Source organism: Mustela lutreola, chromosome 8 (assembly GCF_030435805.1).
Source record: "Mustela lutreola isolate mMusLut2 chromosome 8, mMusLut2.pri, whole genome shotgun sequence".
Classification (NCBI taxonomy): Eukaryota; Metazoa; Chordata; class Mammalia; order Carnivora; family Mustelidae; genus Mustela; species Mustela lutreola.
Genome location: NC_081297.1, coordinates 125,509,531 through 125,523,980, shown reverse-complemented (window position 1 = coordinate 125,523,980; position 14,450 = coordinate 125,509,531). Strand labels below are relative to the sequence as shown.

General features: G+C 46.0%; 1 protein-coding gene across 1 annotated transcript in view; it reads right to left on the bottom strand.

Moving 5' to 3' along the window:
• PLXNC1 (plexin C1) overlaps positions 1-14,450 on the bottom strand; it is a 140,623-nt gene that overhangs the window by 23,268 nt on the left and 102,905 nt on the right. The window contains exons 21-22 of the mRNA XM_059187533.1: positions 8,262-8,346; positions 1,628-1,833 (exon numbers count right to left, since the gene is read on the bottom strand). Coding sequence (XP_059043516.1) covers positions 1,628-1,833; positions 8,262-8,346 — 291 coding nt within the window. The remainder of the gene's footprint in view (positions 1-1,627; positions 1,834-8,261; positions 8,347-14,450) is intronic.

Below are 14,450 nucleotides of genomic sequence, written 5' to 3'. Positions count from 1 at the left end.
AAAAAATGGGGTCATCTGCTAACACTGACCCCCAAAGACCCACATGCAACTATTGGCTGAGGGTAAGTGGGACCTGCCCCCTTCGATGCGGAGTCCTCCGCCAATGAAGGTGGGTCCCATTTCCTGGTGTCCTAAGTGGACCAATACAGTGGTTGCCCCTCTGGGCCTCTGAGTTTGTGAGCTTCTGCTAGAGGCCGTCCTACCACAGCTGCTCTGGGATCGGATTCTAGTACAACTGTAAGGCTGGTTCTGAAGGTTCGCCTTAGTTTCCCCAGGCCAACCCGAGGTGGCCCACAAGATCATCATGAGAGCGGAAGCCTGGCAGGCTGGGAGGCTGTGCCTCCACTTCTCATCAGGCTACAACGTGAAGCTTCTAGTTGACTTGCTCTGCTCCCTGCCTTGCCCTATCAGGAGGAACTGGTGGGCTCAGGGCACGGCGAGAGGGTGCTGCCGCGGACTCCTCGGTGACAGGACTGAGGCCACCAGGCTGTCCTCCCTGTGGCTGTCGGCTCCCCGCACCCAGCTCCTGGCGGCCAGAACCACACACTGGCCAGAGGGAGGCTGCTGCAAGAGGTTGATGCTTTTAGTAAGGTTGACCACAGTCTCCCATCTGGGTCTGCCTCTTTGACCCGGCCGCTAACCAGGTGAGCTACAGTGGCCTTCAAGCATCTGACAGGCCACCCACAGGACACAGAAGAGAGGCAGAAGAGAGGCCCCTCTCTCTGAAGCCACGTCACACAGCTGCCACACACCTGTACGGCTCCTTGCACCTGCCAGGCCCCGCCCCCTGGCTGCTCTAAATGGCCATTTGGTGGGAGGTTTGGCCTTGGAGGGCCGGGTGGGACGACTTCAGTTGCCTGCTTCACCGAGGCTACAGCCGTACCTCGAGGGGAGATGAACCTGGTTACGCTGTCACCGCTGTGATTTTACTCTTCTTTCCTGTCCCATTATCTGCTATAAAATCCACACGGCGGTCTCTGGGGAGGGCCGCGGGGAGCTCAACTTGAAAATGTTGACGAACATTTGAGTGCAGCGGAGCCCGGTTAGCTCGCTCATGCGGACGCTTGCCTCCGAAGTGTACAGCTAGAGCCCCAGAAAGAATTCGCAGCAGACGCTGCTCCGGGCTGGGGGGCAGGACGCAGACCACGCTTGATGCAGGATGCAATGAGCAGCGAGGAGGAGGACCTTTCCAGGGCTCGGGAGTCGACCCCAGGGTCTGAGCCACCCGCTAATGACCCGCTCGGTGTCACAACCAACAAATCAAACGCCAGTGCGAAACGCAACACAGAGAGCGGGCGCGGGGTGCCCGCCTTTCTGTACTTCCCGATGCAAGGTGAATCCATTCTGTCTTGGGGCGAGCAATCTCATGAATCTGATTTACAAACATAATGTTTTTTTTTTTTAAAAAACCAGCGTCTTTGAAGGATAATGCTTCCTAGGAGGACTCATGCTGCTCGTGGGGGAGCCGTGCAGGCTCCGGGCCCCCAGAGGTGCCCGCTGGGAGCGGTCTGGGGGAGTAAGCTTCCATCCGCCGAGGCTTGTGGGCGGTGGGCAGGGAGGAAGGGGGAGATAGTGGGGGAGACGTGCACCCGGGGGTGGGGGCAAAATAACTCCCTCATTGCCTTACCCAGGCCAATTTCGTTCAGCTGAAGTCCATAAGGAGAGCCATTTTTGCTTAGGAAAGCCTGGAAGATCTTTTCTTTGGCTTGGCCTATGGTGTCACAATCAAGAACATTGACTGAAATGTTCCGACAGACATCTGCACTCTCATTTTCCGGGATCTTTTCAAAGACAACGTTTAATGCCTGCAAGAACACAAACAGGTTTCCCAGTCTATTAGATAATTGCCATCTGAAAGGCATTCATAAAAGACACAAACCTTGGCGAGTCCTACTAATACCTCTGACGGCACCTTAGCAAACACTGTGTCGCATTATACTACGTTAATCTCTTCCCCGTAACCCATTCTTTTCAGGGATAATGGAAAGGAAAACAGAAAAGTGAAAACTCTCATTACAGAACCAGTATTGAATAAATATATCCGAGAGTAAAACATATATACCCATAAATATTCTAGAAGTCGTGACTTCTAATTTCATCCTCCCCCTCCAAAAGGAAAAAAAAAAAGGAAAATGTTCCACAGTAGATGAGGGCAGGCTGGTGATTATTGTTTTTATTAACAGGACCACGGAGTCCCAGAAGTGAAGTTCCAGGTGACAAGAAAGGTCAGGAGGTCCCCATATTGATCCTGCTGGAAGAGGTCACTTTTCAATGTGCGTATTAATGACAAGAACATTTATCGCCCCCTTCACTTGGACATCCTCAGTCAGCTTCCCGAGTCTTCATTAAACCCCCCTGAGGCCCTCACCCAGCACTACTAGTCTCACGTGCTTTATTTTACCTCTCAACGCCCGTTACTTAACACTTCCTCAGTTAACACTCTCCTGGTATATCAAACCCTCAGAATGGGACACCTGGGGGATGGAAGGCCTTGGTGAACGTGTGAAAACACAGAACTAGGGAGCCTTTCAGGTTTACTTTGAGAACCGACTCACGTAACACAACCAAGTTTCCCTACTGCAGCTCCTCAGGGGGCTGGGAGGGATCCCACTCAGAGAAAGGCTGGGAGTGTTCCTGTAATTAGCATAGCACACAGTTTGGATCTGAAGGCACCTTGGAGATGGCAGAATCGAGAATCTGGTGTGAAATACCCAGTCATTTAACATTTTTGAACCTGGTTGCCATGATGGAATGTAAAATGATTACTGGAAATGTTAAAAAAAAAAAAAATGAAAACACAATTAAGGGGAAATCGGGGATCCTTAGGGTTCACTCAACTTTCAAATGGGTATAGTAACACCGTGGGCCTTCTAGTGTTGTGACAGAGATTAAATGAGATGATGCCTGTCGCTCGCTTGGCACAGGGACAGGCTGCTGGGACGGGCTGGACACTGATGCTGAGGATGACGATGACAGCGGTGAGCGACGGTCTCGTGTCACTTCTCAGAACATTTACTATAGCTAGTGTCATGTGCCGCCACAAGGAGACGCAGAGAGCCCGCTGAAGCCGAGCAGCCAGGGCTCAGACTCCACGCTCTGTGTCCAGCAGGGCAAGAATCGTGTTGCCTGTGAACAGGGGAACCACCCGCTCTGGGGACGGAGTTTTCCGCTCAGTTTTCCCTGCTACCCAGTGGGAGTCACAATGGCAACTGCCCCGGGCTCTGGGACTGGCAACTGAATTAACCTCGGGGCACAGAGCACGGGGTCTGGCTGGCGAGCCCTTGGGAAATGCAATGACAGAAGGACCAGGGTCATGGGAGAGGGGACGGCAAACCCTGGGAGGGTTCTTGTCAAGGCCTTCGCACCTTGCTTCTACACTCCTGCTGACAATTACACACAGTCCACTTCGGTCCAGTCCCAACTACACGATAAACACTCTGAGGCTGTGGGGTCTGAACTCCGCAGACCTACAGGACAGGACGGAAGGCAGGGTGTGTTGGCAGGAGGCCAAGGGCTGGGCGGACCATCTAGAAGGAATCAGAGGCCACTCCTGTGCCAGAGTCCTCTCCCTTGCCTTCCCGGTTCAGCACATTGATGGACACCCTGCCAACTTCAATTCTAGACACACTTCTTTTAATCTTCCCAACATCCTAGTTAGGGGGCTGTGTTCTTATTATCCCCTCCCCCTTTTTTTTAAAGTAGGCTCCAAGCCCAGCGTGGGGCTTGAACTCATGACCCTGAGCTCAAGACCTGAACTGGATCAAGAACCAGCTTAACTGACTGAGCTTAACTGACTGAGCCACCTGCCCACCTCTGACCCCCACTGACTTTTTAAAGTAATATTATCCCCACTTTTGAGTGAGGAACTGGAGGTATAGAGGGGTCAAATAACGCCTGCCGGAGACACAACTCGTAAGTGGCAGAGCGAGGAGTGGGCACTGTGAACCACTCAGCGACGGGGTTCCCCACACCCAGTCCCCTCTCACCCCTGCTTCCACCCACAGCCCAGGAACCCTGGGCCTCTGGGACAAGCTCGAAGCAAAGTCCTGAGCGAAACGCCCGCCACAAACGGGGCTTCTAGAGGCGGAAACACGGGTCCTGCCCTCACAGTCCAAGTAGACCTGTCCCTGTCTCCCCACAACTCTGCATGCTGCTGTCGCACCAGGGAATGAGGGTGGTTACACTGTTTCATGGGGCTTCCAAAGATAAAGACAACTGGAAAGCCCCTCTTAATCAGAGCTCCAGCGATCCCAGCTTGTTTCATAGTTTTATAGGTATTTGTGAAATAACACTGTGACTACCTAAAGGGCACAATTGTCTTTAACAAAAACACCCCTTTAGAGGCAATAAATGTTCTACTTAAAAACATAACCAAAAGGAGAAAAAAAATCTTAACTGGATGTAAAATAATGTAAATCCGCCACTACCTCCATAGCTGGATGGGTGGGAGAAAGGTAAAATGGGATTTGAGAGAGGCCACAGGGAATTCAGAGAGTCAATTCAGACACAAATTGATTTTTTTATACTGCAAACCTTAGTTCCAACAGCAATTTCCTAATGCCTTACCTGGCATCAGGGGCTCCCGAGTGGGCCCCACCTTTTCACCCCACCCCTACCCCCGGGGCTCAGGGAGTGCACACTGGGCTCTGATTTCCACAGGGAAAGATTCCCCCATGGAAGCACCATCTCTCCCCTTACAAACCCATTTAGCCAGAATCTTCCCTGTGCCCTACTCGGTGTTAGGGGCAGGGTATAGGAGGGACCTTAAGATATAGTCCTTGTTTTTGGGTAATTCACAGTGTGTTTGACAAACTACAGCATCACCTTTGAAACAGTATTTAGCCACTAGGTGCAAGGGCATCCCCCTCAGTCAGTGTTGATAGAAAATTCAAGAAGGGAGGCCAGACGGGCTGAGAGCTCTGAGCACAGGCATCAGACCATCTGGATTATCCCCTTATGCTACTTAACTGTGGGAGTGTGGGTAAGTCATCTAATTTCTCTGAGCCTTAACACTCTCTTCCTTCCTTTCTTTCTCTTTTTCTTTTCTTTTCTCTTCTCTTTTCTTTTTTCTTTCTTTTTCTTTTTTCTTTTCCTTTCCTTCCTTCTTTCCTTCTGTACCTACTGTGGGGCTTGAACTCACAACCCTGAGATAGAGTCACATGCTGTATCGACTGAGCCAGCCAGGCACGCCAACACTCTCACTGTTTCTATTTAAAAGGAGTGACAAGACCACCAAATAATGACATAATAATAGCAAATTAAGGAGTGCTTCCTGTGTGCCAAATACTGTTATAAACTATGTCTGTGTATTTGTATTTAAGAATCTCAGAAAGCTTATCTCATAGATTCTATTATTTTCATTTTACAGATGACAAACTGAGGCACAGAGAAGTTAAGGAAATTGCACAAGATCACCTAGCAAGAAAATGGTAGAAGCAGGCACTTAAGCTTCAGGTTCTTAAAACTTTGGTGATCCTGCCTTTCAAAATATGAAAATGTTTTGTAAACTAAGCATGGTCCAGATCTATAGGATGGCAATTGGTCTTCAGTACTCACAAAAGACTAAAGTGCTTGAAAATCTATGCTGGTCTTTTCTCCAGAAATCTGTCCCTGAATAGTTCTGGCTTTCCCTATTTCTTTGGCATAAATGTATCAACAAAGCTGAGACAACAGATACGGTTAGTGGTATATGGTCGTTTAACCCAGTTTTGGCCAATGAGATAGAAAGGGAAAGAGTTTCTACTCTAACAGAAGGGAACTGTAGTATTTGGAGCTGTGGCAGCTATTTTGTAATTAGGTGGGAGGCCAAAGAGGAGCACAGAGATAGTGACCCAGATGATTTATCCCTGGGATACAATGGTTGTTCAACATTCATATATCAATCAATGTGACAGAACAAATCAATAAGAGAAGAGAAAAGAACCACATGGTCCTCTCAATTGATGAAGAAAAAGCATTTGACAAGATATAGCATTCATTCCTGATTAAAACTATTTAAAGTAAACAAACAAACAAACAAACAAAAACTCTTCAAAGTATGGGGTAGAAGGAACATTCCTCAAACTCATAAAATCTATCTATGAAAAACCCACAGTGAATATCATTCTCAATGGGGAAAAACTGAAAGCCTTCCTTTTGAGATCAGGAACACAGCAAGGATGTCCACTCTCACCACTATTGTTCAACATAATACTAGAAGTCCTAGCAACAGCAATCAGACAACAAAAGAAATAAAAGGTATTCAAATTGGCAAAGAAGATGTCAAACTTTCTCTCTTTGCAGATGACATGATACTTTACATGGAAAACCCAAAAGACTTCACCCCCAAACTACTAGAACTCATATAGAATTCAGAATAAACCTAACCAAAGAGGTAAAGGATCTGTACTCAAAGAACTACAGAACACTCATGAAAGAAATTGAAGAAGACACAAAAAGATGGAAAAACATTCCATGCTCATGGATTGGAAGAATAAACATTGTTAAAATGTCTATACTGCCCAAAGCAATGTATACTTTCAATGCCATCCCAATCGAAATTCCACTGGCATTCTTCAAAGTGCTGGAACAAACAATCCTAAAATTTGTATGGAACCAGAAATGACCCCGAATTGCTAAGGAAATGTTCAAAAAGAAAAAAAAAAAAAAAGCTGGGGCATCACATTGCCTGATTTCAAGCTTTACTACAAAGCTGTGATCATCAAGACAGCATGGTACTGGTACAAAAACAGACACACAGACCAGTAGAACAGAGTAGAGAGTCCAGATATGGACCCTCAGTTCTATGGTCAAATAATCTGCAACAAAGCAAGAAAAAATATCCAATGGAAAAAAGAGAGTCTCTTCAATAAACGATGCTGGGAAAACTGGACAACTATGTATAGAAGAATGAAACTTGACCATTCTCTCACATCAGACACAAAGCTAAACTCGAAATTGATGAAAGATCTCAATGTGAGGCAGGAATCTATCAAAATCTTAGAGGCGAACATAGGCATTAACCTCTTCTGACACTGGCCATAGCAACTTGTTTCAAAACATATCTCCAAAGGCAGAGGAAACAAAAGCAAAAATGAACTTTTGGGACTTTATCATGATAAAAAGCTTCTGTACAGCAAAGGGAACAGTCAACAAAACAAAGAGGCAACCCACAGAATGGGAGAAGATATTCAAAATGACACTACAAAGGGCTGATATCCAAGATCTATAAAGAACTCCTCAAACTCAATGCCCAAAAAACAGACAGTCATGTCAAAAAATGGGCAGAAGACATGAACAGACACTTCTCCAAAGAAAACACACAAATGGCTAACAGACACATGAAAAAGTGTTCATCATCACTAGCCATCAGGGAGATGCAAATCAAAAGCACATTGAGATACCACCTTACACCCGTTAGAATGGCCAAAATCAACAAGACAGTAAGCAACAAGTGTTGGAGAGGATGTGGAGAAAGGGGAACCCTCTTACACTGTTGGTGGGAATGCAAGTTGGTGCAGCCACTTTGGAAAATAGGGTGGAGATTCCTCAAAAAATTAAAAATCAAGTTATCCTATGACCCTGCAATTACACTATTGGGTATTTACCCCAAAGATACAGATGTAGTGAAAAGAAGGGCCATCTGTACCCCAATGTTCATAGTAGCAATGTCCATAGTCGCCAAACTGTGGAAAGAACCAAGATGCTCTTCAGCAGATGAGTGGATAAAGAAGATGTGGTCCATATATACAATGGAGAATTATGCCTCCATCAGAAAGGACGAATACCCAACTTTTGTACCAACATGGACAGGACTGGAGGAGATGAAATAATTCAAGCAGAGAAAGCCAATTATTGTATGGTTTCACTTACTTGTGGAGCATAAGGAATAATATGGAGGACAATGGGAGAAGGAAAGGAAAAGTGAACTGGGGGAAATTAGAGGGGGGAGATGAAACACGAGAGACTGTGGACTCTGAGAAACAAACTGAGGGTTTTGAAGAGGAGGGGAGTGGAGGGTTGGGTTAGCCTGGTGGTGAGTACTAAGGAGGGCACATATTCATGGAACACTGGATGTGGTGCATAAACAATGAATCTTGGAACACTGAAAAAAAAAATAAAGATGTTTTTAAAAAAAAAGAAAAAGAGAAAAAGCAAGAAAGAAAAAGAAAAATAATAAAGATGATGATCCTGATGAGCAGATGGACCAGCCTTGGGCTGCTCATCTCCTAACTTTCTGCACTGGAATGCAATTCCCTTATTCTGGTTTTTCTCTTACTTACAGCTGAATGTATCCAACCTGACAGAGCTCATTGTTGATGCTCAGGTAGCTAAATTCACTCACTAACACCCAGCTATTTGGCTCACCTATTGGGAACAGGGCATTGCAGAATATACAAAATAGAAACCTAGCAGTGATCCTGACTGGGAAGTATTTGAAGACTGGCAGAAAAACTGTGGAATGTATACAAAGAATTCTAATACCAGGTAGAAAATAGTAGGTATAGGTAGAGTGCTTAAGGGGTTCAGAGAGAATTACCTCTAGCTTAGAGGAGGTTTTTCAAAGGGAGAAAAATCAGGGAAGACTTCATGGAAGAAGAGACATTTGAATTGGGTCTGGAAAGGAACTGCACAGGCAGCAGTACACGAGGAGGCCTCTGGACCATGACACAACTGGCTTCAGTTCTAGCTAGACTGGTGAGTAGCAAGCTTCAATCCTCTATTTGGGCTACTAGGTCAGGAAGTCTAGATTAAAAAAAAAAAAAATCCCACTTCCTTTGAGTAGAGTGGAGGGTGGAGGACTTGAAGAACTGTGTTTGCCCTTTCAAAATCACCATCTGCCATCTGAGGGTTTCCATTATTATTTATGGAAACAAAAGCTGAAAAAAAAAACCACTGTTTTAGGTTTCTAATAATCACAGCGCTCACATACAGCATGCCGAGCAATTAACCATTACTAGGACTTGTCCCACACGCTGTGCTAATTCATTTACTCCTGCTCTGTGCATTGAAGAATTGCTCAGTGAAGTGGACACTATCATTAGCTTCACTTGACAGGTGAAGAAACAGACAGAAAGATGCTCAGAAATGTGTCCAAGGTCACAGAGCTGCTGAGGGTCATCACTAGGCTATGTCCACCCTCTTAACTGCAAACCCCAAAGGCCAGTCAAGGTGATAAACCTCCAGTGGCAGTCCGGGTGGGCCTGGGGTTCTCAATAAATGCTCTCAGAGAAGGCAGGCTGGATGCAGACAGCCTCGAAGAGGAGGCTTGACCTCCCTAGCTTGGCTTGGCCTGGAACCCCATGGAAAGCACTCAGTCTGGAGAACCCCGTGGGCTGGTGCGAGTACCACCCACAGATATTTTTCTGGAGCTCACACTCAGCCAGAGGAAAGAGGACCTTTCCCAGCCTCTACCGCAGCTCGGCATGGCCATGAGACTGCACGCTGGCCAATGGGATTAAGAGGACGTGTCCTGTGGTGGCCTCTAGGAAGCTTCCTTACAAGACAGCTGGTGACCATCTGTCCCCTTTTCTATAGCCCTACTTATGTCCTGCTGTCTGGAATGTGGAAGAAGGCTGTGTGGGGGGTGAGAGAGCACTTAAGACCATGAGGTGGCCTGAGGACCAGAGAAGGGTATTTGGAAGACGCATGGCCCAGAACCCAGAAAAAGGACCAGATGGGAAGGACCTGGTTCTTCCGTAAGTGGGTCACACACCAGCCTGTGTAGGTAGGTCATTGGTCAGATTCATCACTGTGGTCTCCTGTTCACACCTGTCCGGTGGGATGTTGTGTGCCACAGACTATAAACACCGATTACGGGTAACGTCTTTAACAGTAACATGAGGTTTTAATGACAGTGGATTCAGCTGATCAACTCCCTGTATCACCCATCACCAATAAATCAGTGACCAGGAAGAAGGGTGAGAGGACATTGTGCTTAGTAGACCTTACAGCGGACAACAAAAACTGCCCAGACAAGAAAAACTGTCAAAAATAAATGATGAAAACTCCTCTGAGGTGTGGTGGCCGGCCATCTCACATAGATTAGTTTCTGACCTCATAATAAGCCTACAGGGTTAGGTTTTCTGATCACCTGTTTATAGTGGAAGAAACAGGTTTAGAGAGGTTTGGTGACTTGCCCAAAGTCACTAACAGCCCGTCAGTAAAGTGGTTGAGCTTGGCTTCACACCCAAGATAGTCAGACTCTAAACCCCTGCCTCTCAGCACTAAGCTATGCAGCAGCTAGACGGACAAGCACATTCTGGGTTCACTAGAAGGTCTGCCCACCATTTCTTCACACAACTTGGTGGGTTAAGGTAGCAAGGAGAAAAAAAAAAAAAAACAGAATTAGAAATAGAAAAAATAGAAAAAAATAAGGCTGGGGTGGGGAGCTGGCGGGATGAATCAAAGGCAGGGGAAGAGGCATTTCCCTCAACTTCTTGCACACTTCGGTGGGGAGAGGCTGACCCAGCTACCTTATAAATTCCTCAGCCACAGGCTTGGCTCGAAAGGGCAGGGCTGTTGTTGCATCCTTTCTGTAATGCCTTATAATACCTAGAAAATAATTTCTAAAAAAATTTATTACAAGCCAGCCACTTTATTACAAAAGGTCTTAGGTCAATAATTGCTTTCATTAAATAAAACCTATAAAATATATTTTTTATAATTTTATTTGAAAGCCAAATGAAGGTCAAGAGAAAAGTCTGGGGGCACCTGGGTGGCTTAGTCGGTGAAGTGTCTCCCTTGGCTCAGGGGTCATGATCCCAGGGTCCTGGGATCAAGGCCCGCTGAGCAGGGAGCCTGCTTCCCCCCTCCCTCTGCCACTCTGCGCCTGCTGCCCCCCGTCATGCCCCAACTTGTGCTCTCTTGCTCTCTGTCAAATAAATAAATAAAATCTTTTTTTTTAAAAAAAAAAAGAGAAAGAGAGAGAGAGAGAGAGAGATCTGGTTCTTATACCAACTGGATTTAGAGGGGTTTGGGGTGAGAGAGAACATGCTTCCAGAGGTTCAGTAGAAGTAGCCTGAGCCCAGAGTTACAAGTCCAAGTCCCAGAAGCTTCTAAGCTGAGGTCTTCCTTAAGCTGGAGTAGGCAGCCCTGGGACGGCTACCACATACCCCCTCTAATGCTGCTCTTGGCTGCCCTGCATCCCTGCTCCCCTCCTTTCCCTTTCCCCCCAACACAGCCCAAAGCTTTCTGGGTCAAGGAGTTTTCCCCTCCAGCCTAACAAAGAGGAAGGGAGGCCTTTGCCACCTTGAAGAAAAAAAACAAGTGAATGAAGAGAATTTCCTCAAATGTGAGTTTCTATCACAGAATTTCTATATTTGCTAGCATTTGTTCATGATAGAATCAAGCAAGAATCTGTCTTACTTAAGCCCAGAATGACTGGTTTCAGTACTTTAGGCTTAATATGAATATGTCACGGTTTGGTTTTTGGCAAAGCACTCCCATGAGTTTCACACTGATGGAGAGTGGTAAGGCATTTCCACTGATGTGTCCCCAGAAAAAGAGGAAAGAGACCAAGGCTTTCAGGGTTTTAGGGTTTAGTGGGAGGGCAGATTCTAGTCCTTTTTCTCTTTTATGTCAGGCTCTAGAATAAGAGCTGGCAAACTTCCTGTAAAAGGCCAGATAGTAAATATTTAAGACTCTGCAGCCTGTACAGTCTCTGTTACCACTAGTTGACTTTTCAGTTGTAGCAGGGAAATAGCCATAGACAACAGTAAATGAATGTGCATGGCTGTGTTTCAATAAAACTTTATTTATAACAACAGACAGCAGGGCCACATTTGGCCCACAGGCTCTTGTTTGCTGATCCCTGCTCTAGACAATGGAGCCTTCAAATGAAATGCTGACTTTGACAGTGTCAGAAAAAACATATGGAAAAAAATGCCTTTTATCTCCACCATGATGTGCTATAAAAGTTACCATTCTCTGAGGAGTAGAAGTATAAATAAGGATCCTTAACAATGAAGTAATAAAGTAACATCTGTGCTATAAATAAGAAAATTAAATACTTTCGTATTTAGGTAACTAAATTATTTCCTAATCCCAAGATTATGGGTATGAGAAGAAAAAGTATGAAGAGGAAAGTCATTTCAAGCACTCATTTAATGTTAATTTTTCATTTTCCACTGCTTGCCATCGACTAGGGAATGACTTACCTAAAATGATTATAAAAAAGTGGTTTCACTTCTTTGATCAGGAAGCTCAGAACAGTAACTACGAAGTTAGTAATGGTTTCAGTATTATTGCAAGTCATAATGGAAATGATTTGTACTATGGTAGAGAGAAAAAGGAAAAAAAAAACGCCCAAGAATTGTTAATTAACTTCACTGTTTCTCCACAAATGCTAGGAGTATTAAAAACAAGACTGCTGAAGTACAAACATCAGGATTTAATGAACAATGGGATGTAATTGAAGTAACAGAGAATGACTTAATCGGGACAGTGGGTTGTTTAATTATGGGGATAATGGATCTTCTGAAAGGGACAAAGTAAATGGAACAGAAGGAGCTGGGGAGTAGTGGGGAGAGCCGCTGTGTTAGAGCAAGCATGGAGACGTGGAACTCTCACGAGAGACAGCGAGGGCTCTGTTACAGAGGAAACAGTTTATTAAACATGACTGTCCCCGAAATGTAACGACCGGGTGAAAAAGACCCAGGGGGGGCAGGCTGGCATCAGCCGTCACGGACCACAGTGGAGGCGGGAAGATTTCTACAGGCATGTATCTGCACTTTTTCTAAGAATTTCTAATAATCTTAAAGACTTTCACACAGATATGAGAAGGAGGGCAATACTGTGTTTGTCAGAACACTGTTCCCCAGGGTGCCAAGATGCTATCTCTCAGATACAGCAGATTGGCAGGCTCATTTCCTGGGTTTAAGAGTTCAAAAAACCATTTCTCGCTTAACTTTGATTACAAGTCAACCTTCTCTTGCTAATTCAGCACACTTGCTACGAGTTATTGGTATTGGGTTTTTTCATCTCCTCTTGAAAGTGAAGCCCATGTCCCTTCTTCCGTGTGGTGTGCTTTCCTAGAACTGAAGTCCTCGCGCCTTCCCTGGCTCCCAAAGTTCCAGGGGCTCTGCTCCGAGATCCTCCTTGCAGCACAGGACACGTGCGCATGGAGACGGGCTCCAGAGTCACCAGCCATGAAATCAAACATTGCCTAGAATGTTGCAAAGGGAGAAGAACCACAGGGTAATAAGCCTTACTCCTCTCCCACCGTCCTATCTGAATTTCCTGCTGGTGGAAGAAGGCAGAGTCCCCAGGCACAATGCATGGGGAGGATGCCCTCCCCGGGGCATCCAACATTCCAACAGTCGGGGATGAGCCTGCAGGGGCAGACTCTGCCCTGAGGGCCACCCTGCAGGGCTCGGAGGGAGGAGAGTGATTCTTGCCGTGCTAGAGCAAGTGTGACTGTGACTCTACGGGGCTTTGCTCAGATTTGAGGAAAGAGAGGAATTCTCCTCCCAGAACCCACCGAACGAAGGATTACTGCTCTGAGCCTATTTGTGAGTATAATGATTTCATGGGTAAGAAATTGGCAGAATGTCTCCATGTTCTAGAAAACACCCCACACCTCAGGGAGAACACATCCTAATCTTAGAGGTGTGAAACCTAACTTTCAGGTGGCTGGGTGAGAGGCTGTGTTGCTGAGCACTGAGCCACACAGGAGGTTGGAGCCTCTTCCAGATGTCTCCCTGTCATGGCACCAAGCTCTGGCATTTCAAGTTGCTTATGTGACGGCTCTCGATTTTTTTCTCTGACTTCTTTTTCCTTGAAAGAATTTACACACACACACACACACACACACACACACACACACACACAGAACGGAGTTTGTTCAGCATACCTTGGTTTTCAATTACATCAACCACCTCAGGCAAATTTAAGAAAATCAAGATCGCAAACCACTGTGCATACATGACTGGGGTGGGGGATTAGCTTGGAGGTAAGAGAGAAAGAGGGAGGAGGAAGGAGGAGGAAGAGGGAGGAGGGAGAGAGAGGGGAAAGGGGGGAGGGGGAGGAGAAATAGGGGGAGGAGGGAGGAGAGAGGAGGAGGGAGGAGGGAGGAGGGAGGAGGAGGAGGAGGAGAAGGAGAAAACTATAATATGATGCTTAAGACTGAGGGAACTTGCCTGAAAGGAAATGAAAAACCTTAAATTTTTTTATATTGACCTTCTGCTAACATTTTGTCACGCCAGCATTGCCCAGATCAGTGCCTCCTCTGGAGTTTCTAAGGTAACCCTCTACCATGAAACAGTCAGGTTGGGACAGGTACAATAAAGCATTAAAAATCATTTTTAAAGCGAGGACCCTAGAAACCAGTGGCCCATCCCTTTTCTAGTCTCTGTCTACTGGCAAATCTGAATTTGTAAGGGAAGATTTATCTGGATTTCTAAAATCCTAATTTCCCATTAGCCTTTTCCCCAGGGACTATAAAGGAAAAAAGAATCCAAGAGTCCACAGGA